Source organism: Peromyscus maniculatus, chromosome 1 (genome assembly GCF_049852395.1).
Source record: "Peromyscus maniculatus bairdii isolate BWxNUB_F1_BW_parent chromosome 1, HU_Pman_BW_mat_3.1, whole genome shotgun sequence".
Lineage (NCBI taxonomy): Eukaryota > Metazoa > Chordata > Mammalia > Rodentia > Cricetidae > Peromyscus > Peromyscus maniculatus.
This window is the reverse complement of record NC_134852.1, coordinates 33,413,163-33,440,074: the sequence shown is the minus strand read 5'-3', so window position 1 is coordinate 33,440,074 and position 26,912 is coordinate 33,413,163. Positions and strand designations below refer to the sequence as shown.

General features: G+C 42.6%; 2 protein-coding genes and 1 long non-coding RNA gene across 3 annotated transcripts in view; 2 read left to right on the top strand and 1 right to left on the bottom strand.

The window, feature by feature from the left end:
- The window catches only part of LOC143273868 (uncharacterized), an 80,282-nt gene extending 77,338 nt beyond the window's left edge, over nt 1–2,944 (bottom strand). The window contains exon 1 of the long non-coding RNA XR_013052104.1: nt 2,110–2,944. This is a non-coding gene — a long non-coding RNA (uncharacterized LOC143273868). The remainder of the gene's footprint in view (nt 1–2,109) is intronic.
- The window catches only part of LOC102903511 (cell adhesion molecule CEACAM1-like), a 179,374-nt gene that overhangs the window by 145,609 nt on the left and 6,853 nt on the right, over nt 1–26,912 (top strand). The window contains exons 6-7 of the mRNA XM_076574095.1: nt 21,662–21,937; nt 25,661–25,936. Coding sequence (XP_076430210.1) covers nt 21,662–21,937; nt 25,661–25,936 — 552 coding nt within the window. The remainder of the gene's footprint in view (nt 1–21,661; nt 21,938–25,660; nt 25,937–26,912) is intronic.
- The window catches only part of LOC102906027 (CEA cell adhesion molecule 1), a 249,585-nt gene continuing 225,675 nt past the window's right edge, over nt 3,003–26,912 (top strand). Inside the window, exon 1 of the mRNA XM_076574172.1 lies at nt 3,003–3,277. Coding sequence (XP_076430287.1) covers nt 3,214–3,277 — 64 coding nt within the window. The 5' untranslated portion in view covers nt 3,003–3,213. The remainder of the gene's footprint in view (nt 3,278–26,912) is intronic.

The window sequence follows — 26,912 nt, the reverse complement described above, 5'->3', positions numbered from 1 at the left end:
CCTTAAAAACAGGATTACAGCACAATGGGAGAACCCCGGATGGCAGAAGTTTGCTACCAATGTTTTATAATCCTGCATCTAAGGTATTAACGCTCACTATGCAGGATACACAAACAAGGAACTTCCCTTAAGCAATCAGGAGGGTGGAAACTGGCAGGGAATTAGCATAGGGAGGACATCAAGGTTAAGGTTAGCAAGCAAGATAAAAGCTACCCAAAATGGGAGCCAGGGCCCTACACTCCAAAAGATATAAAGAACTAAAGAAACTAGACATCAAAATTTCAAATAATCCAACTTAAAAATGAGGTACAGATCTTAACAGAGATTTCTGAACAGAAGAATCTCAAATGGTCAAGAAACACTTAAGGAAATGTTCAAAATCCTTAGCCATCAGGGAAATGCCTATCAAAACAACTCTGAGATACCATCTTCCACCTCTCCAAATGGCTAAAATGAAAAACACTGATGACAGCCCATATTGTAGAGGATGTGGAGTAAGGGGAACACTCCACCACTGCTGGTAGGAGTACAAAATTGTACAACCACTTTGGAAATCAGTATGAGGGTTTCTCAGAAACATGGGAATCAATCTACCTGAATACCCAGAGATACCAATTTTGGACATATACCCAAAGGAAGCTCAATCAACACAACACACTTGCTCAACTATGTTCATAGAAGCATTATTTTTTGTGATAGCCATAACCTGGAAACAACCTTGATGCTCCTCAACCAAAGAATGGATAAAGAAAATGTGGTACATTTACACAAAAAGTGCTCAACAATAATAAAGAATGGCATCATGAAACTTGCAGGCAAATGAATGGAGCTAGAAAAAAATCATCCTGAGTGTGGTAACCCAGACCCTCAAACACAAACATGGTATTTATTTACTCATAAGTGGATATTAGATTTAAAGCACAGGATAATCAGGTTGCTATCCACAGGCCCAGAGAAGCTAGGTAACAAAAAGGATCATAAGAGGGGCACATGTATTTCCCTGGGAAGGGGAAATATATGAGATCTCCTGGGCAAACTGGGAGTGGGGGCGGTGGGAAAGAAGGAAAGGGGTGGAGGGATGGGAGAATGAGTGATCAGATTGTTTCAGCTGGGATCGGATGGAGGGGTAATGAAAGAGATATCTTGATAAAGGGGCCATATGGGGGATAAAGAGAAACCTGGTGCAAAGGAAACTTCCAGGAATCCACAATGATGATCCCAGCTAAAACACTAGTAATAGTGGAGAGGGAGCCTGAACTGGCCTTCTCCTGTAATCAGAGTGGTGACTACCCTAGTTGTCATCAGAGAGCCTGCATCTAGTAAATGATGGAAAGAGAAGCAGAGATCCACAGTCAAGGGCTGGGCCAAGCTCCAGGAGTCCAGTTGAAGAGAGGGAGGAGGAATTGTATGAGCAGGGGAGGTCAAGATCATGATGTGAAAACCCACAGAGACAACTGAAACAAGCTAGTGGGATCTCACAGACTCTGGACCAATCGCTAGGGGGCTGTCATGGGACCAACCTAGGCCCTCTGCATGTGGGTGACAGTTGTGTAGCTCTGTCTGTTTGTGATGCCTGTAACAGTGGGATCAGGTGTTCCTGGTGCTTCAGCTGGCTCTTTGGAACATATTCCCCATGCTAGGATGCCTTGTGAAGCCTTGAAGCATGGGGGAGGAACTAAGTCCTGCTTCAACTTGACATGTGATGCTTTGTTCATTGCCATGGGAGTCCTGTCCATTTCTGAATGGAAGAGGAGAGGACGGATGGGAGGGAGGATGGGAGGTGGGGGAGGGAATTGGAAGTGAGGAAGGAGGGGAAACTGTGGTTGGTATGTAAAATAAAAGAAAAAAATAATAACAAAAAAGTTTGCAGTGCTTGGTTTGGTTTTCGTTTTAAGTTGTAAGTCTAGAATGTCTTATTGTTAGTGAATGAATGTACTTTGCTTTAAAATTTAAAGTCATAATAAAACGATTTTAGAGATAGCAAAGGACTTGGATATTCCTGCCCTGAATAAGATATACAAAAAAAAAATCTAATAAAAACACATGGAAAGGGGGCTCAACATCATCAGTCTTTCTGGAACTGTACATCAAAATCGCAGTGAATCTCACCTCAGCTATTATGGTCTCCAGCAAAAATCTCCATAGATCTTCAAAGGCTGCTGCTCACTGGGACCTTCCTGGGAAACTTGGTACTCAGCTTCATTCCAGCAATTGCAGCTTGGGTACCATCCTTGCAATAGCCCAAACATGAGCTGCAGGTCTCCTCAAGAACAACAGGGGGCGACAATAAACCACATATTCAACAGGGAAAACTCTCCTTGAGGTGACAACCTATCTTGAAGCCTTGTTTCCATCCCAGTTCCAACAGACCTGGAGCTCCGTCACATAATCATTTCCTGTGTCTCCAAGACCCCCACTCTACAAGGAGACCCTATGTGGTCCCCTCCCTCCTCTCATCATCCATGAGGAAAGACAGGAAGATCTCAGGGCAATCACCAAGGAGAGCAAAGGCAATCCAGAAGGTCGAGGAGGGCATGGGCAGACCTGAATCCCATTCAGCCAGCAAAAGAAGCTGGGGATGGAGGAGTCTCCCTGGTGGCCTACATAGAAAGCTGGAGCACAGGGTCCTCTTCCTAGGACACACAGGTCACCTCCTCCTGCAGAGCAGAATATGAACCCCTGAGATAACATGTATTCCTTCATCAGACACCTGACTGGTGACACTAGTGATGACAGGTCTGGGCCCTCCACAGGCATCACTGGACTTTTTCCTGCCCCTAGAGTAGACTGCCACTCTCTGCTGAGAAGAAATCCCACCTTCCCTGAGCATTGAGATCACAGGGCAGATTGGGCTCCGCTAGGTTTTGGGGTCTCAAGGAAATACAATCTTGGCTATAGGAAGTTCAGGGACAAGGCTCTGGGGTGAGCTGCTGTTCTCTCGGGACAGTTTTCAGCATTTTGGCTCAGAGTATATTCTAGAACACTGAACAACAAAGGAATAGAAGGATGGGAGGCAGTATTCACAGAAGAACAGAACAATATTCACACACAGCCTCCACCCCTAGCCCATCTGACTCCATTTAGTCCCCTCCTCTGGGAGGAGGCTGAGGTCTGGGAATAAAATCAGAGCAGACACCAGAGGAGCCCAGCTTGGCAGCAGCTTCAGAGACAAACCTCCTCTCCAGAACAAGAGCCTAGCCCACAGCAGAGACCATGGAACTCACCTCAGCCTCTCTCCACAAAGAACAGGTCTCCTGGAGAGGACTCCTGCTCACAGGTGAGGAGACATTCCTCGGGAGTAGAGAGTTGGACAGTTCATAGACTGGATGGGTCTTCTGGGAGAGGGAAAGAGCCTGAGACCATCAGGAAGCTCATAGTGGATGGGAATCAGAAATTGGAGGAGGAAAAACTCATTTGCTCCCCATTGTAGATTTATCAGCACTGGCCACTGTATCCTGAAGACTCAAGTTGACAACTCCATCAGGGTGACTCTCCAAGTAAAACTCAAAGTGGGCGAGTAAACAACATCATTATGTAGGACCCTGAGAAATCTGCAAATAAACCCCAGGCTCTGGGGCACTCATTTGCTCACAGGTATCTGAGCCTGTTTGAAGTAGAGAGGTTTAAACCAAAATCAAACTAGTCCTCCTCACAAAGCCCTGCTACTATTTGGCAGGAAGACAGAGCAGCAAGGAAATCTAGAAGGTGGTCCCAGGGGTTGACAAGCACTTCAGAGAAAACAGAGCAGGGACAGCTCAGAAAATGAAGGCACAGAGTCTTTTAGAGGAGGAGGTCAGACAAGACATGCCTACACTCACCATAGATTCTGAGTATGAGTAGGGATCTGAGGGCAGTGAGGGGTGAGCTGTGTGGACACTATGAAGCCAGTTTCATAAAGTGAAAAGAAACAGGGATACTGATGAATGGGGGTGATGCTGATGACTTCCCCTCAACAGGCCACAAACACCAAGGCTAAGAGTTAGACACTCACATTTCAAATTTCCACCAAAAGCAAAGGTCCTAATATTGATAGATTTTTTTTCTCTCTTCCCTCTTAGTCTCTCTTTTAACCTACTGGACCTCTCCGACAGCTGCCCAGCAACTCAGTCTTGTAGCAGTTCCACCTAATGCTGCTGTAGGGACTAACGTTTTACTAAGTATCATAAATAAACCGGACCATTTACTCTGTAACTGGTACGAGAAAGAAAAATTTGAAAGGCACATGTTGGGCAGCACTGATGAATATGGCACTCCTAGACCTGGCAGGGGATTCCAAGATAAAGTGGCCATGCAGGGCAATTGCTCCATAGTCATCAAGAATGTCAATAAGGAGAATTCAGGAATTTACAAGATGAAATTGTGGAAACGGGATCGTCAGATAGTTGTAGGCAGCGTGGAGTTTCATGTATACTGTAAGTAATTCTCTGTAACCTCTGGGTCATGGGTGGAACTAATCAGACCTTACATATAGGGTTGTCATTCCTGGATGGCTCTGTGTTATGGTCCCCACATTGTGATAAAAACATTTAGTAAAGAGAAAAAGTATTGCTAATAAATCAGGATGCCTCACTTGAATTCACCCTCGGGGAAGAGGCGGTGAGGTAACTGAGCTCAGGCATGTTAGACTCTGCCCAGGGTCTTAGGTGCTCATCATGACCATGGCTTTGAGGAAGATCCTTCAGGACTCAGGCAGGGCCTGGCTGAGGAAACCATGAGAGTCTCACAGAGAGATGACCCCCCGCCAATAGCTTTGCTCAAGAATTCCATGCCCGACTGGACCAGGAATCCCAAAAAGCTTGTAGACTGGGTTGGAATTTGATCTCCTGTTGGAGCTGACAGGGGAAAATGATGGATTGTAGACTGGGAGCCTGCTGACAGTCAGCCTCTGAGAGCCATGTCTGAGGTAGGCCACCTGGGCATCTCCTCCTGAGACTCAGTGTGCTCAGCATATGTGGAAGGTAGGAAAGGCGATCAGCCAGATCTTCTGACGGTCTTCTGAGACCTCCCAGGAAGGTCAAGAGCCCTAAAAGAAGAAAAAGTGTACAAATGGCAGCTCCTTGCCTCTCATGGTCCCGCCTAGGGATTATTTCCTGCAGGCAAACAGTTAATAGACACTGCTTGGTGGAAGGTCAGGTTGTTGTTCACATTTAAGGTTAACTTTCAGGCATGGAAATGATCATTTACTATGTGTCCTATTATAGGGAAACTGAGACAGGAAACATAGTCACTGAGTCAGGGTCACATAGGTTGTGAATTGCACAAGCTTTCTGTCCACAGCCACATCTCCAGCCTCCCCACATTGGAAATGGTACTAAGTGACCTTCACTCTTCTAGATCATTTTGTGGAATCAGGACTCCCTGATTCATGTCAATCAACATCAAACACCTGAGAAGAATGGACCACCTGTGGCCCAGCTGGACCTAAATGTCAGCCAGATCCTGAGCTGTGTGAGATCTCTCACAGGCTGTCAGGTTTCTCAGGGAAGCTCAATTGGAAGACTAATCATAACCTATCTGTAGGACAGCCCTGAACAGCAAAGTCTTGGAACGCTTTGGTTTATACTCAGCAGGGAAGGTCAGTGTAGCTGGAGGGAATCACACCTTGTGTCTCAAGGCAGGCAATGGGTCCCCGAGGACCAGGAGATAAAATGAGGTCTCTGATTCCAAGTCTTGAGTCTGATCATCACCAAACACTGCAGCTCAGTTCACTCATGAGAAAGTCTTTTCTTCTCCCATACACAGCACAGGAGTCCCCATTATCTCTAAGCACTCAGCCACTCCATCTACCTGTAATTTGCTTCCTGCCTGATACTTCTTTGTCTTTCTTTTTGTTTTTAATGTTCTTTTTCTTTTTTTTAATTTTTCTTTATTAAGAAATCTTTGAATCATTCCACATACTATCCACACATCTGCCCTCGTCCCTCCTCCTACCCTCCAGCCCTCTTTCTCAAGACACCCTGCATCCCCACATCCCCCAAATCCAGGTCTTTGATGGGGAGTCAGCAGAGCCCAGCACACTGAGCCTAGCCTGCCTGATTCATTAAGGATCTGGATGGCTGGAAGTTAAGAGACTTTCTTTGGTTGTAAGAAGCCTTTGCAAGAATCAGAGTACCACACAGGGCAAGCATCCCTCTGTGGTCAGCACAGCACCACTACCCAAGCCCAATATCAAAACCAACAAAGCCAATCCCACTGATGGTGAGGACTCAGTAGCATTAATGTGTGAGCCTAGGACTCAGAATACAGCCTACCTGTGGAGGATAAATGATCAAAGCCTCTCAGAAGAGGACAGGCTGAAACTGTCCGAGGACAACAGGACTCTCACTTTACTCAGTGTTGTGAGGACTGACACAGGACCTTATGAATGTGAACCTGGAACCCAGTGAGGGACTCCCCAAGGACCCATTCACTCTTAACACTACTTTAAATATTTTGTTTCATCCTGGCCCCAACTGCCTAAATAGAGAGGGCTAGAGCTACCATACTCAGTCCCAGTCCCCTTGCGTTTGTGACATAGACATGCCATATAGATACCTAGGCTGCCAGGGCATCCTGGCCCAGCCCAAGCTCATGAAGAAAGGCCCAGCATTGAGCTTAAATGGGCTCCAGAGACTTCTGCCTAGCGAGGCTCAGGGTGATGGAGACAGGGTTCATGTCAGGCTCAGGCTCAGTGTACACAAGAGTGTGCATTTGGGAAGTTTGGGTGTTGTGCTTGAGATAGATCAGGGCTTGTGCATGCTGAATGAGTACTCTTCTGCTAATCTACACCCTAGCTCTGGGTAGGACCTGCTCAACTAAGGTTAAAGCACAGCTCAAAGAGATACTATGTCCTTCTAAAGAACATGATTTCCCCTTCCCTCTGCTGACATCACAGGTGAATTCATTCTGTTTACTCCATATGGTTCAGATATCCTGATCATGTCCCCCTCAAATATTCATTTCCATTGAAGGACAAACCTTACATCTCCTGCTACTCAGATGCTAACCCACCTGCACAGTACTCTTGGTTTGTCAATGGAGAGCTCCAGTCATCCTCCCAAGAGTTCTATATTCCCAACATCAATACTAATAATAGTGGATCTTATACCTGCCTCGCATATAACTGTCACTGTCCTCAGTAAGACCACAGTCAAGAACATTACAGTCTTTAGTAAGTGGATCTCTGAAATATCAGCACCAGGTTTGGAGTGGAGTCTTTTGGCTTTCTGGGAAGGTGCAGAAACTTTTAATTTCCAGCCCATGTCTATGAGATCAAAATTCAGTCTTCCCGCAAGCCTCCTGCTCCATCCCTGTGTCTAATGGCTTCCTGGTTCTCTGATTTCTGGCTGATAGGGATTGAGCTTGCAATGTAAGGAGGAGCTTCTCTGAGTCTTGGAAAGCCTTTGGTTTTGTGAGGGACTTTGCATGGTTAGGAGAGCCTCAAAGTCATGATTTCTTTCTCTACCTAACACAAGCTTTCCTGTCCTCTCCATTTTCATTTTATGACCTCCATGACCTACAAGGAACACCGAGGACTTTCAACTGTGCTCACCTTCTTATTCTCAAGTTGGAGGAGAATATTCCCCACAGATGGGGACTGGATCTCTGCTCCCAGCTCTGCTCCTCTCTCATTGATGGGGTGTTTGTCTCAGCTCTGACTCCATGGGATGGAAAGTGTGGGTGAAGAAGGTGTCTGGGGGCCATGTTCTGAGACAGGGCAAACCATGTCACTGACAGTTGATGATGATCTTTTGCTTACTCTTCTCAAGGTTCAAAAAACCAATGTCAGCTGAGTGTGGTGGCACATACCTTGATGCCAGCACTGAGTAGGGAGAACAGGTAGACAGTGTGAGTTTGAGGCCAGCCTGGTCTACATAGCAAGATTCAAGCAATCTAGGACTGTACTCTGAGACCCTGTCTCAAAAATTATCAGTACTGAGCATTAGAGTGGCAGGCTGTGGTAGGAACTGTGATTATTCACTTCTTCTCTGTAGTATTTAATTCATATCCGTGGGGCAGGAAATACAATTTTTTCTACAAACAGAAATCCTTCAGTCAGGGATTTCTCCTTGTCCTGAGGTAGAGCCTTTAACACCTTTAAGATTAGCTGGGCCATCTTAACCCCATGACAAATTATTTAATTAAAAGTAAACATAACGCTATTCCATAAAAGAGGGACCTGACTGTTAACACTCACAGAAAGTGGGAGCAAGAATTCCCACAAAAATTATTGGAAAATACATTCCCCCCACCATGAGATTTCTGGACAGGTGGGTTGAAGAGGCTTCCAGTTTGGAATCTATACAAATACCCTGAGTCAGTGTCACTGTGAGTGATCTTGATGGAGTAAGATTGAGCTCTCTTCTTGCAGACCACATCTTCAACCCAACGATGTGATCTTGCAGAGGGCCACTTCATTCTATGGATCCTGGGAGCAGTCTGAGATCTCTGAGGGTGACTGACTCTCAGCTGGCCATATCCTTTTTTTATCCACAGATCCAGTGACTAAACCCTGCATCCAAGTCAACCAAATCATAGGCAACGACCTTGTCTCTGTGTTCCTGAATTGCCCGACAAATGACAATGATAACTCCATTCAGTGGTTCGTCAAAGGCCAGAGTATGAATAACATGAATAGGATGCGACTGGCCCAGAACAACAGAACCCTCGAAATAATCCCTGCTAGGAAGGAGGATTCCGGGGACTATCACTGTCATGTATCTAATCCACTCGGTTCCATGAAAAGTGACCCCATCCAGCTGGACATAATAGGTGAGTGACCTCTGTTCCCCTCTTACTCCATAGTGTTGGGGATGGGGGCAGTTTCTTTATCATCAGAGTGCAGAATGGGTAAAAGTCACAGGGGGAAAAACATGGTTCAAGTTACAAATACAGTCAGCTTGGTGATGGATGCATGTTAATCTCATGATAACACATCAAGGAAGCTTAGCACCATTCTGCATGCCATTAACCCCAGCACACCAGAGGCAGAGAAAGTTGGATCTCTATGAGTTCCCAACCACTATGGTCTTTGTAGCCAGTTTCAGGTTAGCCAGAGCTACATAGTGAGACCCTACTCAAAAAAGAGAGAGCACAAAACAGGAGGCATAGAAGTACAAGGCCACTCAACTGAATGGACCAGGCTCTGCTGACTCCCCATAGGAGACCTTGCCTTGGAGGAGGTGGGAATTGGAGGTGGATTGGAGGGGAACGCTTTGGGGTGGGAGGAGTCAGGACAGGGGAATCTGTGGTTGATATGTAAAATGAATAGAAAATCTCTGTATAAAAAAAAAGAAATACCAGGTTAGCCCAGATTACATTGTGAGATCCTGTCAATAATAACAATAAATGTCAATATAGCAAATACAAATGCAAAGTGATTAAGAGTTTAGTGTCTGAGTCAGAGACACACAGTCAACCCTCAGAATGTAATAAAATATTCATGTTCCTGTACACCACCACAACCATCCCCGCACACACATTCAAAACTTCTTTAGATTATTTTCAATACCTAGTATAAATACTGCATAGACACTGGTCTTATTGTGTTGAGTACAGGACAAGACAGGAGGAAACAATACATTTTTCAATGTAGACATGCTTTTCCAAGTAGTTTGTTTCCTTGGTTTTGATCCATAAATATAAAATCCATAGAAGAAAGGGCCTATAATGACTTTTTTACTACATTTGCATATTTTCATTTTGTATGCATGTCCCACACCAATGTGTGGGGTTCAGGGGACAGTTTGTGGATGCCAGTTCTCCAGGGACAGGGTATTGAACTTAGGTGGGTGAACCAGCTCTTTATCTGCTAAGCCATTTCACTGGCCCACATTTGTTTGTGCATTTATTTCTGTGTGACAGTTGGGGGTGTAGCTACAGCAGGCACTCTTCCCAACTGAGCCATCTTTGTGGCCCAGTTACTGAGTTTCTTATCTTCATGCTAACATTGACAGCATGACCTCCTTGCACAACGCTCTTTTTTCTGGTAACTGTGTGTGTGTGTGTGTGTGTGTGTGTGTGTGTGTGTGTGTGTGTGTGTGTGTGTGTGTAGTTTATGAGACTAGAGATATAGCTCAATATTTAAGAGCCCAAAACCTCTTCAAAGGACAGGAGTTCAATTCCCAGCACCCACATGACATCTTATTACTGTCTCTAACTCAAGTTCCCAGGAAATCAACACCCTCTTCTGTCTTCCTCATGTACAAAACATGCAAGTGGTATATAAGCAGCCAAAAGGCCCATATGATGCATCTGTAATCATAACAAAGAAAACATTTGAAATCTAATTACAAGGTGCTCTAATCCTGTCTCTTAAAAGTCTGATGACTTTCAGCTCTGATCCATTTTAGGTCTTTGATCCATGTAGAGTTTATTTGTATATGTTGTTAGGTGAAGGCTTAACTTCATTCTTTTACCTGGATATCACATCTTCCAAACATCCCTTGCTTAACTGTTTATTCTTCCAACATTGTGCAGTCTTAGCAGCCTAATCAAAACTCATCTGGTCACAGAGGGTCAAAAGAACAGCAAGAATGCCTTCCAATTTCTGTAATTCAATAGGACAACTCTGTTTCACACCAATTAATTCAAAAGTGCTAGCAGAAATGAATGTTTTTAACAAACATAAAAAGTGACAGATGAAATGCTGGATATGCCAACTGCTCATATAAGACATACATTATAATATATTTGCAAAACTGTGCCCCATAAACACAGATATTGATAATGTTAGCTAATCTTTAATTTATTCATGGACAGTGTGCATGAGCAATTCTGGGGTTCCCAATTCTATTTCACTGATCTGTATGTCTGCCTTTATGTCAGCAATAGACTATTTTGATTGTTGCAGCTTTGTACTAAAATTATGAAATCATGTAGGATGCCCTGCAATTTTATTCTTGTTTTTTCCAAGATACTTCTAAAGCCAGGTAGGGTGGTGCTTGCCTCTAACCCCAGCTCTTGGGAGCAGAGATAGGTGGAACTCTGGGAGTTTGAGGCCAGCTTGATCTATATAGTGAGTTTCAGGACAGCTAGAATAGACTTTGCTATTTCTGTGCAAAATGCCACTGGGGTTTGGATCTGATGTGCATAGAACTGATAGACTACATTCAGGGATATTCTCATTTATTAAAACAAGTCTTTCAGGCAAGCTGGCTCATGCCTATAAATCCAGCCACTCAAGAAGTTGAGGCAAGAGTATCAAGTTCTAAGAGTGCCTACCACAACCAATTCAAGGCCAGCCTGATTAATTTAGTGACATCCTGTTTCTAAATAAAAGAATAGAAGGCAGAGCTTAGAGTACAGTTCAGTGGTAGTGCATTGCTTACCATGCACAAAGCCCTGGGTTCAATCCCAGTACTGCAGAACAAGAATAATAATGAGATTAAGTCTTCCAACCCATCAACCCCAATGGCTGTCATTTCTTGTCTTCTTTCATCATCTCTTATTTGGTAGTTTTCTGAGTGCAAGTCTTTTATCTCCTTGGTGGAGTTAATTCTAAGTTTTTTTTTTTTGGTTTTTTGAGACAGGGTTTCTCTATGTAGCTTTGCACCTTTCCTGGATCTCGATCTGTAGCCCAGGCTGGCCTCGAACTCACAAAGATCCGCCTGGCTCTGCCTCCCAAGTGCTGGGATTAAAGGCGTGCACCACCACCTCCCGGCTAATTCTAAGTATTTTATTCTTTTGGGTGCTTTCATAAATAAATACTTTCTTCATTTCCTTTCCAATTGTTCACTGTTAAGGCTGGGACTATTGCTCAGGGGCTGAACACTTGCCAGGCACGCATGAGGCCCTATGTCCAAGCTCCACTTTTGTCAGGAAAAAACGAAAATCCAATTGCTCATGGTCAATAGTAGTATACAGAAATATGGCTCGCTTGTGCTTGTTCATTTCATTAGCCAACAAATTTACTAGTTTTGCTCATTTAGTTCTGAGAACTTTCTGTAGAATATTAAGGATTTTCTATGAACAAGTTCATGTCATCTACAGATATGTTTAGCACCCCATAATTGGGCACCTTCAATTCATTGTCTATCCCAATGTCTCTGTGTAGCACTCCCTGTCTCACCTTGCCATAGCTTCACATGATTGCTTGGAAGAAATTGATGGAATCTGGAGATTGGAAGGAAAGGGAGACAGAACCTAGAAACACAGTGAGGTGGAAAGAACACTTGCTAAGATCCTGACACTTCAGCTCACCCAATTAGTCTTCCCAAGCAAGGTGGGAAGGTGTTTATCAGCTGTAGGAGTTTTCTGGTAGAAATTTCAGGGTCACTTTTGTATAATATGGTATCTTCTGCAAATAGGGAAAGTTTGATTTCTTCCTCTCCAATTTGTATCCCCTTGATCTTCTTTTTTCTTATTGTTCTAGCTAGAACTTTGAGTACTATATTGTATAAATATGGTGAGAGTGGCCAGCCTTGTCTTCTTCCTGATTTTAGTGGAATCGCTTTGAGTTTCTCTCCATTTAATTTGATCGTAGGTGTTGGCTTGCTGTAAATTGCCTTTATTAAGTTTAGGAATGTTCCTTGTATTTCTGATCTTTTCAAAACCTTTGCCATAAGGGGTTTTGGATTTTATCAATGGCTTTTTCAGCATCTAATGAGATGATCATGTGGATTTTTCTTTCAGTTTGTTTATGTGGTGGATTACATTGACAGATTTTTTATGTTGAACCATCCTTGCATCTGGAATGAAGTCTACTTGATCATGGTGGATAATTTTTTTTTGCTGTGTTCTTGAATTCAGTTTGCCAGTGTTTTATTGAGTATTTTTGTATCAATGTTTATGAGGGAGATTGGTCTGCAATTCTCTTTCTTTGTTGCATCTTTGTGTATCAAGGGTAACTATAGCCTCATAAAAAGAGTTTGACAATATTCCTTCTGTTTCCACCATGTGGAACAATTTGAAGAGTATTGGTATTAGCACTTATTTGAAAATCTTGTAGAATTCTGTGCTGAAATCATCTGGTCCTGGACTTTTTCTGGTTGGAAGATTTTAATGACTGTTTCTATTTCTTTAAAGGTTATAGGTCTATTTAAATTGCTTGTCTGGTCTTGATTTAATTCGGTATATGGTACCTATGGAGAAAATTGTCCATTTCTTTTAAATTTTCCAATTATTTGGACTACAGGTTTTTGAAGTAAGACCTGATGATTCTCTAGATTTCCTCATTGTTTGTTGTTATGTATCCCTTTTCATTTCTGATTTTGTTTATAAGGATGCTCTCTCTTAACCTTTTGATTACTTTGTACAAGGGCTTGTCTATCTTGTTGATATTCTCAAAGAACCAACTCTTTGTTTTATTGATTCTTTGTATTGTTCTCTTTGTTTCCATTTTATTGATTTCAGCCCTCGATTTGATTATTTGCCGGCATCTATTCCTCCCATGTGTGTTGTGGGATGGACTGTATGTCAAATCTGTTGCTCTGATTTGTCAATCAATAAAACACTGATTGGCCAGTGGCCAGGCAGGAGGAAGTATAGGCGGGACAAGAAGGAGAAGAATTCTGGGAAGTGGAAGGCTGAGTCAGAGAAACTGCCAGTCACCACCATGACAAGCTGCATGTGAAGACACCGGTAAACCACAAGCCACGTGGCAAGGTATAGATTTATGGAAATGGATTAATTTAAGCTATAAGAACAGTTAGCAAGAAGCCTGCCACGGCCATACAGTTTGTAAGCAATGTAAGTCTGTGTGTTTACTTGGTTGGGTCTGAGTGGCTGTGGGACTGGTGGGTGACAGAGATTTGTCCTGACTGTGGGCAAGGCTTTGCTTCTTTTTGTTCTAGAGCTTTCAGGTGTGCTGTTAAATCACTAGTGTGAGATTTCTCCAACTTCTTTATGTGGGCATTTAGTACTATGAATTTTCCTCTTAGCACTGCTTTCATAGTGTCCATAAGTTTGGGTATGTTGTACATTCATTTTCATTGAATTCTAGGAAGTCTTTAATTCTTTTTGTTTCCTCCTTGGCCCATTGGTGATTCACTTGAGCATTATTCAGTTTCCATGAGATTGTAGACACTAATTTTTTGTTGTTGTTCAAATATAACTTTAAGCCATGGTGGTCTGATAAGATACAGGATCAACATCTTTCAATTCTTGTATCTGTTGAGATTTGCTTTGTGACCAAGCATGTGGTCAGTTTTAGAGAAGGTTCCATGGGTGCTGAGAAGAAGGTATATTCTCTTGTGTTAGGGTGGAATATTCTATAGATATCTCTTCCATTTGAGATATAATGTCTGTTAATTTCCTTATTTCTCTGTTAAGTTTCTGTCTGGCAGACCTGTCCATTGGTGAGAGTGAGGTGTTGAAGTCTCCCACTACTAGTGTATGGGGTTTGATGTGTGATTTAAGCTTTAGTAATGTTTATTTTACAAATGTGGGTGCCCTTGTATTTGGAGCATAAATATTCAGAATTGAGACTTCATCTTGTCAGATTTTCCCTGTGATAAATATGTAATGTCCTTCCCGATCTCTTTGATTGATTTTAGTTTGAAGTCTATTTTATTAGATAGCTACACCAGCTTGCTTCTTAAATCCATTTGATTGGAAAGTCTTTTCCCAGCCTTTTATTCTGAGGTAGTTTCTGTCTTTGAAGTTTATAGCTGGAGAGATTTCTCTCCCGGTCTTGAAAGTTCCACCAGTCTGACAGCCCACTTATAAAATAAACACACAGACACTTATATTATTTAAACTGTTTGGCCTAGTAGCTCAGGCTTCTTGTTAACTGTTCTTATATCTTAAGTTAATCCTTTTCTATAAATCTATACCTTGCCATGTGGCTCATGGCTTACTGGCATCTTCACATGCTGCTTGTCATGGCAGTAGCTGGCAGTGTCTCCCTCTGCCTTCCTGTTCTCTCAGTTATCCTCTCTGTTAGTCCCGAGTATACTTCCTGCCTGGCTACTGGCCAAGAAGCATTTTATCTAGCAATCAATCATCCACAGCACTTCCCCCTTTATTTTCCCAAAAGGAAGGTTTTAACTTTAACATTGTAAAATTACATATAACAAAACAATTATCAAGCAAGAATTACAGTTACAATATCTAGTCTATTTATAACATCTAGTCTATTTATATTTGGCAAAATTAAACAAGATATCCTATCTATTTTATATTTGTGAGTCTAAGGTTTCATACCTAGCTTAATTCTTATCATAACTAAGGAAATGATACCAGTACAGAGTAGGGCTTGTGGCTGGTGTGTTTTGGTATGAGGATAAAGACTCACCTCTTAGTCCAATCGGGTGCTGGCGGGCTGTCTCAGGGAACAGCTGCAGTCTCGGAGGGTGGGTGGGATTTGGGGGAGGTGAGACTTTTGGGTTACAAGGTCTGATGGGGGTTGGTGGTAATCTGACCTGTCTACAGGAGGTCTGCCTATTGGCTTTAGACTGGTACTGCAATGGGTGGTGGTGTGGGGGCTCAGGGTTGTGACCCCAGGCCCCACCTTTGACTAAGACTCACCTCTTAGTCCAATCGGGTGCTGGCAGGCTCTGTCTGAGGGAACAGTTGCAGTCTTGGAGGGTGGGTGGGATTTGGGGGAGGTGGGACTTTTGGGTTACAGGGTCTGATGGGGGTTGGTGGTAATCTGACTTGTCTGCTGGAGGTCTGCCTGCCAACTGGCCTGTAACTGGGACTGCAATGGGTAGTGGTGTTGGGGCACAGGGTTGTGACCCTGGGTCCAAAGCCTAGGGGCTGGGATGTTCGAGTATGAGGATAAAGACTTCTTAGGATACTCACTTCTTAGTCTGATCGGGTGCTGGTGGGCTCTGTTTCAGGGAACAGTTGCAGTCTCACAGAATCATAAGTTTTATAGTTTGATATAAATATAATATCACCTGCACAATAAATGTATTGCAATATATATGTACATATATATTATGATTGGTTTGGGGGACTGTGAGGAAACTGTCATTAACAGTTCTGATAGTTAACCTGTATATATGATGAGGAACTCAGCTCAATAAATTTCCTGCTCTGCATGTCAGCTTTTGACTTCCATTGTGTCAGGGTTAGAAGGCAAGCTAAAAGTGAAAGGCTGATGATCTATAGGGTGAGGAGGTATGGTGAAGAAGCAATCTTGTAAGTCTATGACAATTATATTTTGAATTCTAGGGGTACCTGTGGGAGATGGCAAGCCAGGCTGTGTAGATCACCTTGGCTCCAATAAAGTCATTTAATTTTTTAAGGTCTTGTAACAGCCTGTAAGCCTGATTTTTTTCTAATCAACAAATACTGGAGTGACTCAAGGGCTGGTGAGAGGCTTTATATGCCCTATTTTTAAGCTTCTCTTCCACCAGACAAGTAGCAGCTACAATTCTGTCAGCATTCAAAATCCATTGTTTAACCCAGATAGGATCATCAGATTTCCATGTAGTGGGGTCAGCAGTCAACAGTGGCCCCTTGGATAAATTTTGATACCCTAGGCCTTGTCTGTCATTTATAATTTCTGGAATAATGGGCTCAATTATGCCTTTGGTTTGTTCACCCAAGTTCTTTTAAGTTAAACATTCATCTATAACATTTGAGCTGATATTAGTCCATAGCAGAGATTAATGATACACCAATTAATTGCAGTATGTCTCTTCCCCACAGAGTGTTAGGTAAAAAGGGGATGACCTGTGGGCAGAATGTGCCATAATATTATCTGTCTGACCGTTTTAATATTTCTGAGCTTTTGGTTACAATATTAGCTTGACCTAGACCTAAAAGAGATGAAGGAGTAATAGTCGTTTTAAGTACTTGGCAAATGAATTTCTGAAATGTAAGAAATGTCTATGCTTATGTGTAGCAAGTGAATTATTTTCTTTCCCTGTATTTTAAGTGTTTAGTTGGTCTATACTATTTAATTTCCTGAACCCAGAAGACCATAACATTAGAATCCAAACTGGCAGCTCCTTTATGTGCTGCCCTGTAGAATCTGAATTGGTTTTGTAGGAGGTTTAAAATAATCTTAATTTCCCCAGCAAAGTCAGGATCAATCATTCCTGGGAAAATTATTATTTCCTTGTACAGCGGAGGAGCTACGGCCTATTATTAGTCCCAGTGTTCCTTCTGGGGGACGTCTGTAGACACCTCTATTAATGCATACATAAGTCTATTTCTAAAGCCTATATATCTCAGCTCTCAATAAAAACATTATCCATAGATCTATTTTAGGCATATATCCTCAGTATCTATAGGTTAATTACTGAGACTTGGGTATTATTTATATATATCTCGATGTTTATATGTTATATTTATCTATCCAATAACTGGCAATTCATATATCATAAGTTATTTTTTAACTTTCCTAAACAGTCTCTATATCTAAACTTTTATACCCTTATAAAAAGTTTACATCCAAAAGCATCTATGTATTTAATTAGTCAGGAGACATAGGTGATTGATTATTGAGAACAGCCAATGTAAAGTGAATTTCTTTTAATGAAGGAACAGTAAAAGGCCCTTTTGAAATCTCTTGGGTGAGCTATGTTTCATTTGAAATTAGATAGCAAGGCAAATTATCTTCAGACCTGGTGAATGGACATATCTAAATAATCTCAAAGTATAATTTGACTAAACCCTGGCAGTAAGAGGCATGGTATAGTTTAAAGTGGGGAGCTTAAACTTTTTTAAAATGTCAGGGGTAAGGTAAGGAATTTATTCTATTAATATTCAGCATATTTAGCCTGTTTCTAAACATAGTTTTGTATAGAGAATTTGATCATTTATAAGATGATCAAGCTTTAACTTGTATCCTAATAACAATCTTTAATAGCTTATAATTTATATATGACTTATCCTTAAGAATGTACAGTTTAGGTTGGCCAATCATGTGCATTTTTACAATGACTACTGGTGTTAAGCATGTTTTTGTTTTGGTTGTGAGACAGGGTCTCACTATATACTCCCGGCTGGCTAGCGCCAAATTCTCAGAGTACTGGGATTGCAGGTGTGCACCACCATTCCTGGCCCATACGCATTTCTTTTTTCCTTTTTTCCTTTTTGGTTTTTTGAGACAGGGTTTCTCTGTGTAGCTTTGCACCTTCCTGGAAATTGCTTTGTAGAGCAGGCTAGTCTGGAACTCACAGAGATCCTCCTGCCTCTGCCTCCTGAGCACTGGGATTAAAGGTTTGTGCTGCTGCTGCTGCCTCCACCACCACCAACCGGCTTTATCTCCCATTTGTTATGGTTAGACATTGGAAATGTTTCTTGGCTACTCTGAAATATACACTGCCATTGACTACAATTCTCTATGGGTTACTTTGAACCCACTCATCTTTCCAATATGATCTTTACATATTGCTACCAACAGCTCCTCTGTGTTTCCTTCCCACAGCCAGTTTAGCCTTATGTATGTATGTATGTATGTATGTATGTATGTATGTATTTATTTATTTATTTATTATTTATACAGTGCTCTGCCTGCACACCAGAAAGGGACACCATATCTCATTACAGATGGTTGTAAGCAACCATATGTTTGCTGGAAATTGAACTCAGGACCTCTAGAATAGCAGCCAGTGCTCTTATCCCCTGAGCCATCTCTCCATCCCCAGTCCAGGGATTATTTCCTGCAGGCAAATACTAGTAGACACTGCCTGGTGGAAGGTCAGGACATTGTTCACATTTAAGGTTAACTTACAGGCCTAGCAATGATCATTCACCATGTTTCCTATTATAGGGAAACTTAGACAGGAAACACAGTCATTCAGACAGGGTCACATAGGCCATCAGTGGCACAAGCTAACTGTCCACAACCACATTTCCAGCCTCCCCACCATGGAGACCTAGTAGTTGACCTTCACTCCTCTAGATCATTTCATAGACTCAGGATTCTTAAGGGGCTCCCAGATTCATGTCAATCAACATCAAACACCTGACAAGAATGGCCCACCTGTGGCCCAGCCGGACCTAAATGTCAGCCAGATCCTGAGCTGTGTGAGATCTCTCACAGGCTGTCAGGTTTCTCAGGGAAGCTCAATTGGAAGACTAATCATAACCTGTCTGTAGGACAGCCCTGAACAGCAAAGGCTTGCAGTGCTCTGGTTTATACTAAGGAGGGGAGGTCAGTGTATCTGGAGGGACCCGAACCCTGTGTCTCAAGGCAGGAAATGGGTCCCTGAGGACCAGGAGATATACTGAGGTCTCTCATTCTAAATCTTGAGTGTGACAATCACAAAACACTGCAGCTCAGTTCACTCTTGAGAAAGTCCTTGCTTCTTCCATAGACAGCACACGAGGCCCCATTATCTCTGAGCACTCAGCCACTCCATCTGCCTTTAGTTTGCTTCCTGCCTGATTATTTAAGGATTTGGGTCAGCTGAGAGTTAAGAGACTATCTCTGGTTGTAAGAGGCCTTTGCAAGAATCAGAAGTACCACACATGACAATCATCTCTCTGTGGTCAGCACAGCACTGCTACCCAAGCCCAACATCACAACCAACAATTCCAATCCCTTGGACGGTAATGACTCAGTAGCATTAATGTGTGATCCTAAGACTCAGAATAAAAACTACCTGTGGACAATAAATGACCAAAGCCTCTCAGAAGAGGACAGGCTAAAACTGTCTGAGGACAATAGGACTCTCAGTTTACTCAGTGTTGTGAGGACTGGCACAGGACCCTATGAACCGGGAACCCAGTGAGGGACTCCCAAGTGATCCATTCTCTCTGAACTTTACCTGTAAGTATTTTCTGTTTCATCCTGGCCCCAACTGCCTAAATACAGAGGGCTAGATCTTCCACACTTGATGCCAGTCCCCTTGGGTTTATGACACTGACCTACCATACATTTACCTAGGCTACCAGGGCATCCTGTGCCAGCCAAAGCACATGTGGACAGGCACAGCATTGAGCTTGAATGGGCTGCAGGGACTTCTCCTGCCTAGAGAGGCTCATGGTGATGGAGACAGGGGACATGTTAGACTCATTCTCAGTGCACACAAAAGTGTGCAGTGGGAATGTTTGTGTGTTGTGCTTGAGAGAGATCAGGGCTTGTCATGCTGAATGAGTACTCTTCTGCTAATCTACACCCTAGCTCTGGATAGGACCTGCTCAACTAATGTTAAAGCACAGCTCAAAGAGATACTATGGCGTTCTACAGTCCAAGATTTTCCCCTCCCTGTGCTGACATCATGTGTGATTTTATTCTCCTTGCTACAGATGGTTCAGATGTCCTGATCATATGCTCCTCAAATATTCATTTCCATTGAAAAACAAACCTCACATCTCCTGCCACACAGATGCTAACCCACCTGCACAGCACTGTTGGTTTGTCAATGGAGAGCTCCAGTCATTCTCCCAAGAGCTCTATGTTCCCAATCTCAATATTAATAATAGTGGATCTTATACCGGCCTTGTCTATAACTGTCACTATCCTCAGTAAGACCACAGCCAAAAACATTAGGATCCTTAGTAAGTGGATCTCTGAAATATCAACACCATGTTTGGAATGGAGTCTTTTGGTTTTCTGGGAAGGTGCAGTAGCATTTAATTTCCAGCCCATGTCTATGAGAACAAGCAAAACTCAGTCTTCCCCCAAGCCTGCTCCAGCCCTGTGACTAATGGCTTCCTGGTTCTCATATTTCTTTTAGGAGGAGGTTCTGCCAGCCTTACAAAGCCTTAGCTTATGTGGGGACTTTCCATGGTTAGGAGAGCCTCAAGTTGAAAATTTCTTTCTGTATCTAACACAAGCTTTCCTGTCCTCTCCATTTTCATTTTATAACCTCCATGGCCTACAAGGAAAACACAGGACTTTCAACTGTGCTCATATTCTTACTCTCCAAATTGGCTGAGAATATTCCCCACAGATGGGGACTAGACCTCTGCTCAGAGGTCTTTTCCTGTCTCATGGGTATGGTGGCTGGCTCAGCTTTGACTCCATGGGATGGTAAGATTGGGTGGAGAATGTGCCTGGGAGCGCTGGTGAACCATGTCACTGACAGTTGATGATGATCTTTTGCTTACTCTTCTCAAGGTTCAAAAAACAAATGCCAGCTGAGTGTGGTGGCACACATTTTTGATGCCAGCACTGAGGAGGGAGAGGCAGGTAGATAGTGAGTTTGAGCTCAGCCTCATCTACATAGCAAGTGCCAAGTGAGCTAAGACTGTACAGTGAGACCCTGTCTCAAAAATATCAGTACTGAGGATTAGAGTGGCAGGCTGTGGTCAGCACTGTGATTATTCACTTCTACTCTGTAGTATTTAATCCATATCCATGGGGCAGGAAATACAATTTTTCTGCAAACAGAAATCCTTCAGTTAGGGATTTCTCCCAGTCCTGAGGTCTAGCCTTTAACATCTCTAATATTAGGTAGGCCATCTTAACACTATGATAAATTATTTTTAATAAAAATTAAAAGGCTATTTAATAAAAGAGGGACATGACTGTTCACACTCACAGAAAATGTGAGCAAGAATTCCCACAAAAATCATTGGGAAATAAATTCCACCCACCATGAGATTTCTGGACATGTGGGCTGAAGAGGCTCCCAGTGTGGTATCTACACAAATTTCCTGAGTCAGGGTTATTGTGGGTGATCCTGGATGGAGTAAGATTCAACTCTTTCCTTATAGACCATATCTTGAGCATGCAATCTTGCAGAGGGCCCCTTCATTCTATGGCCCTGTGAACTGGCTGAGATCTCTGAAGGTGAAGGACTCTCAGCTGGTCTCCTCCCCTGTTTATTCACAGAACCAGTGATTAAACCCTCCATCCAATTCACCAACACCACAGTCGAAGACCTGACCTCTGTGATACTGAAGTGTTTGTCAAACGACACTGGAATCTCAATCCATTGGCTCTTCAAAGGCCAGAGTCTGAGGATCGGTAATATGATGAGGCTGTCCCAGGACAACAGCACCCTGGAAATAGTCCCTGCCAGGAGTTTGCATTCCGGGGACTATCAGTGTGAAGTATCCAATCAAGTCAGTTCCAAGAAGAGTGACCCCATCCAGGTGGACATAATAGGTGAGTGATCTCTGTTGCTTTCTTACTCCATAGTGTTGGACATGGGAGCAGTTTCTTTATCAACAGAGTGCAGAATGGGTCAAAGTCACAAGGAGAAAAACATGGCTCAAGACACAAATACAGCCAGCATGTTGATGGATGCATGTTAATCTTATGATACAACAACAAGCAAGGTGAGCACAGTGCTGCATGCCTTTAACCCAGCACATGAGAGGCAGAGACAGTTGGATCTCTATGAGTTCCTAACCACCCTGGTCTTAGTAGCCAGTTTCAGGTTAGCTAGAGCTACATAGTGAGAACCTTTCTCAAAAGAGAGAGAGAACATGAAGCAGGAGGCATAGAAGTACAAGTCCACTCAACTGAATGGACCAGGCTCTGCTGACTCCCCATGGGAGACTTGCCTTGGAGGAGGTGGGGATAGGGGGTGTATTGTGTGGGAACACTGGTGGGCTTGGAGAATTAGGACAGGGGAATCTGTGGATGGTGTGTAAAATAAATTTAAAATCTCTTAATAAAAAAAGAAGTACAAGGGCAGCCCAGATTATATTGTGAGACCCGGTCACTAATAACAACAATAGATGTCAATATAGCAAATAGAAATGCAAAGTGATTAAGAGTTTAGGGAGAGCCGGGCGGTGATGGTGCACTCCTTTAATCCCAGCACTTGGGAGGCAGAGGCAGGTGGATCTCTGTGAGTTCAAGGCCAGCCTGAGCTACCAAGTGAGTTCCAGGAAAGGCGCAAAGCTACATAGAGAAACCCTGTCTCGAAAAAACAAAAAAAAAAAGAGTTTAGGGGTTTGAGTCACACACACACACACACACACACACACACACACACACACACACACAGAGAGAGAGAGAGAGAGAGAGAGAGAGAGAGAGAGAGAGAGAGAGAGAGACCACCCTCAGAATCTAGTAAAATATTCATGTTACTCTATACCCCATAACACACAACCAAATTTTCTTTACATTATATCTAATACTTAATATGAATACTGCATAGACACTGGTCTTATTGTGTTGAGTACAGGACAAGACAGGAGGAAACAATACATTTTTCACTGTAGACATACTTTTCCAAGTAGTTTGTTTCTAAAGTTTTGATCCATAAATATAAAATCCATAGATAGAATGGACCTGTACTGAGTTTCTTACTACGTTTGCATATTTATTCATTTTGTATGGGTGTTCCCCTCATAGTGTGTGGAGGTCATAGGACAATTTGTGGGGGCCAGTTCTCTGGGGACAGGGAATTGAACTCAGGTAGGTGAGCAAGCCCTTTATCTGCTAAGCCATTCACTGTCCTACATTGTTTGTGCATTTATATCTGTGTGGCAGTTGGGGCAGGTACTGGGACGAATACAGCAGGCACTCTTCCCAACTGAGCCATCTTGGAGGCCCATATACTGAGTTTCTTATCCTCATGCTCTTTGAACAAGACTCTTTTCTGATAACTGTTTTTTTTGTGGTATATAGTAGTAGTAGTAGTAGTAATAATAATAATAGTAGTAATAGTAGTAATAGTATGTGTGTGTGTATTTGATTTTTTTTTTTTGGTTTTTCAGACAGTTTCTCTGTGTAGCTTTGCACCGTTCCTGGAACTGGCTTTGGAGACCAGGCTGGCCTTGAACTCACAGAGATCTACCTTCCTCTGCCTCCCAAATGCTGGGATTAATGCCGTGAGCCACCACCGCCCAGGTGTATTTGATTCGTAACTATTGAGCTATCTCTTAAGACCCATAATCCAAATACATGGAGAGATAGCTCAGTAGTGTAGAGCCCTGGAAGCTTTTCCAAAGGCAGGGGTTTAATTCCAGCATGCACATGGCAGCTTATTACTATCTGTAACTGAAGTTCCAAGGAATTCAACATCTTCTTCTGTCCTCCTCATGTATAAAACATGGGTGTGGTGTAGAGACATATAAGCAGCCAAAAGGCCCATGTGATGCATCTGGCATCATAACAAAGACATCATTTGAAATCCAATTTCAAGGTGCTTTCATTCTGTCTCTTAAAAGTCTGATGACTTTCAGCTCTGATCCATTTTAGGTCTTTGATCCATGTAGAGTTGATTAGTATATACTGTTAGGTGAAGACTTAACTTCATTCTTTTACATGGATATCACATCTTCCAAACATCCCTTGTTTGACTGATTTTTCTTCCAACATTGTGCAATCTTAGCAGCCTGATAAAAACTCATCTGGTCACAGAGGGTCAGATCGACAGTAAGAATGCCTTCTAATTACTTTAACTCAGTAGGACAACTCTGTTTCACACCAATTAATTCAAAAGTGCTAGCAGAAATGAATGTTTTTAACAAACATAAAAAGTGACAGATGAAATGCTAGATATGCCAACTATGCCCCATAAACACACATAGTGATCATATTAGCTAATCTTTAATTTAATCATGGCCAGTGTGCATGAACAATTGTGGGCATTCCGATTCTATTTCACTGATCTGTATGTCTGCCATTACATCAGCAGTAGACTATTTTGATTGTTGCAGCTCTGTACTAAAATTATGAAATCATGTAGGATGTCCTGAAATTTTATTCTTTTTTTATATTCAAGATACTTTTAAGGCCAGGTACAGTGGTATTGCCTCTAACCCCAGCTCTTGGGAGCAGAGATAGGTGGAACTCTGGGAGTTTGAGGCCAGCTTGATCTATATAGTGAGTTTCAGGACAGCTAGAATAGACTTTGCTATTTCTGTGCAAAATGCCACTGGGGTTTGGATCTGATGTGCATAGAACTGATAGACTACATTTAAGGATGATATTGTCATCTATTAAAAAAGTCTTTCAGGCAAGCTGGCTCATGCCTATAAATCCAGCCACTCAAGAAGTTGAGGCAAGAGTATCAAGTTCTAAGAGTGCCTACCACAACCAATTCAAGGCCAGCCTGATTAATTTATTGACATCCTGTTTCTAAACAAAAATTAGAAGGCAGAGCTTAGAGTACAGTTCAGTGGTAGTGCATTGCTTACCATGCACAAAGCCCTGGGTTCAATCCCAGTACTGCAGAACAACAGTGATAATGAGATTAAGTCTTCCAACCCATCAACCCCAATGGCTGTCATTTCTTGTCTTCTTTCATCATCTCTTATTTGGTAGTTTTCTGAGTGCAAGTCTTTTATCTCCTTGCTGGAGTTAATTCTAAGTATTTTATTCTTTTTGGTGCTTTCACAAATAAATACTTTCTTCATTTCCTTTCCAATTGTTCACTGTTAAGGCTGGGATTATTGCTCAGGGGCTGAGCACTTGCCGGGCACGCATGAGGCCCTAGGTTTAAGCTCCACTACTGTCAGGAAAAACAAAATTCAATTGTTCATGGTCAATAGTAGTATACAGAAATACAGCTCACTTGAGCATGTTCATTTCATTAACTAACAAATTTACTATTTTTCCTCATTTACTTCTGAGAACTTTCTGTAGAATGTTAAAAGGATTTTCTACGAACAATTTCCTGTCATCTACAGACATCTTTAGCACCTCATAATTGGGCACCTCCATTTCATTGTCTAGCCTAATGGGTCTGTGTACCACTCCTAAGAGTCACTTGAACAGATGTGGTCCAGCAGCTCTTTCCTTACAAACCATATCTTGAACCCAAACATGCAATCTTGCAGAGGGCCCCTTCATTCTATGGGCCCTGTGAACTGGTTGAGATCTCTGAGGGTAAAGGACTCTCAGTTCGTCCCCTCCACTATTTATCCACAGATCCAGTGACTCCACCCTCCATCCAAGTCACCAACACCACAAGCAAAAATGACATCTCTGTGTTCCTGACCTGCTTGTCAAATGACACTGGGGTCTCCATTCATTGGTTCTTCAAAGGCCAGAGTGTGAATCTCACAGACAGGATACATCTTTCCCACCACAACAGCACCCTCCAAATAGACTCTGTGAGGATTGACGATTCCGGGGACTATCAGTGTGAAGTATCCAATCAAGTCAGTTCCAAAAGGAGTGTCCCCATCCAGCTGGACATAATACGTGAGTGATCTCTGCTCCCTTGTTACTCCATATCCTTGGGGGTGGGGCTAGTTTCTTTATCAACAGAGTGCAGAATGGGTCAAAGTCACAAGGAGAAAAACATTGTTCAGAAAACAAATAAGGCCAGCTTGGTGATGAATACATGTTAATCTCATGATACACCAAGCAAGGTGAGCACAGAGCTGCATGCCTTTACCCCCAGCATACCAGAGGCAGAGTCAGTTGGATCTCTAGGAGTTCCCAACCACCCTGGTCTTTGTAGCCAGTTTCAGGTTAGCCAGAGCTACATAGTGAGACCCTGTCTCAAAAGGGAGAGAGCACGAAGCAGGAGGCATAGAAGTACAAGTCCACTCATCTGAATGGACCAGGCTCTGCTGACTCCCCATAGGAGACCTTGCCTTGGAGGCGGTGGGAATCAGGGGTCGATTGGAGGGGAATGCTTGAGGGTGGGAGGAGGCAGGACAGGGGAATCTGTGGTTCATATGTAAAATGAATAGAAAATCTCTCTATAATAAACAAGAAATACCAGGCTAGCCCAGATTACATTGTGAGATCCTGTCAATAATAACAATAAATATCAATATAGCAAATACAAATGCAAAGTGATTAAGAGTTTAGTGTCTGTGTCAGACAGACCATCAAACCTCAGATTGTAGTAAAATATTCATTTTTCTCTACACCCCCCTACACATACATTTTTAACTTCTTTAGATTATTTCCAATACCCGATATAAATACTGCATAGAATCTAGTCTCATTATATTGAGTACAGGACAAAGATAGGAGGAAACAATACATTTTTCACTGTAGAGATACTTTTCCAAGTAGTTTGTTTCCAAGGTTTTGATCCATAAATATAAAATCCATAGATATAAGGGACCTGTAATGACTTTTTTTACTCCATTTGCATATTTATTCATTTTGTGTGCATGTCCCACACCCGTGAATGGAGGTCAGGGGACAGTTTGTGGAAGCC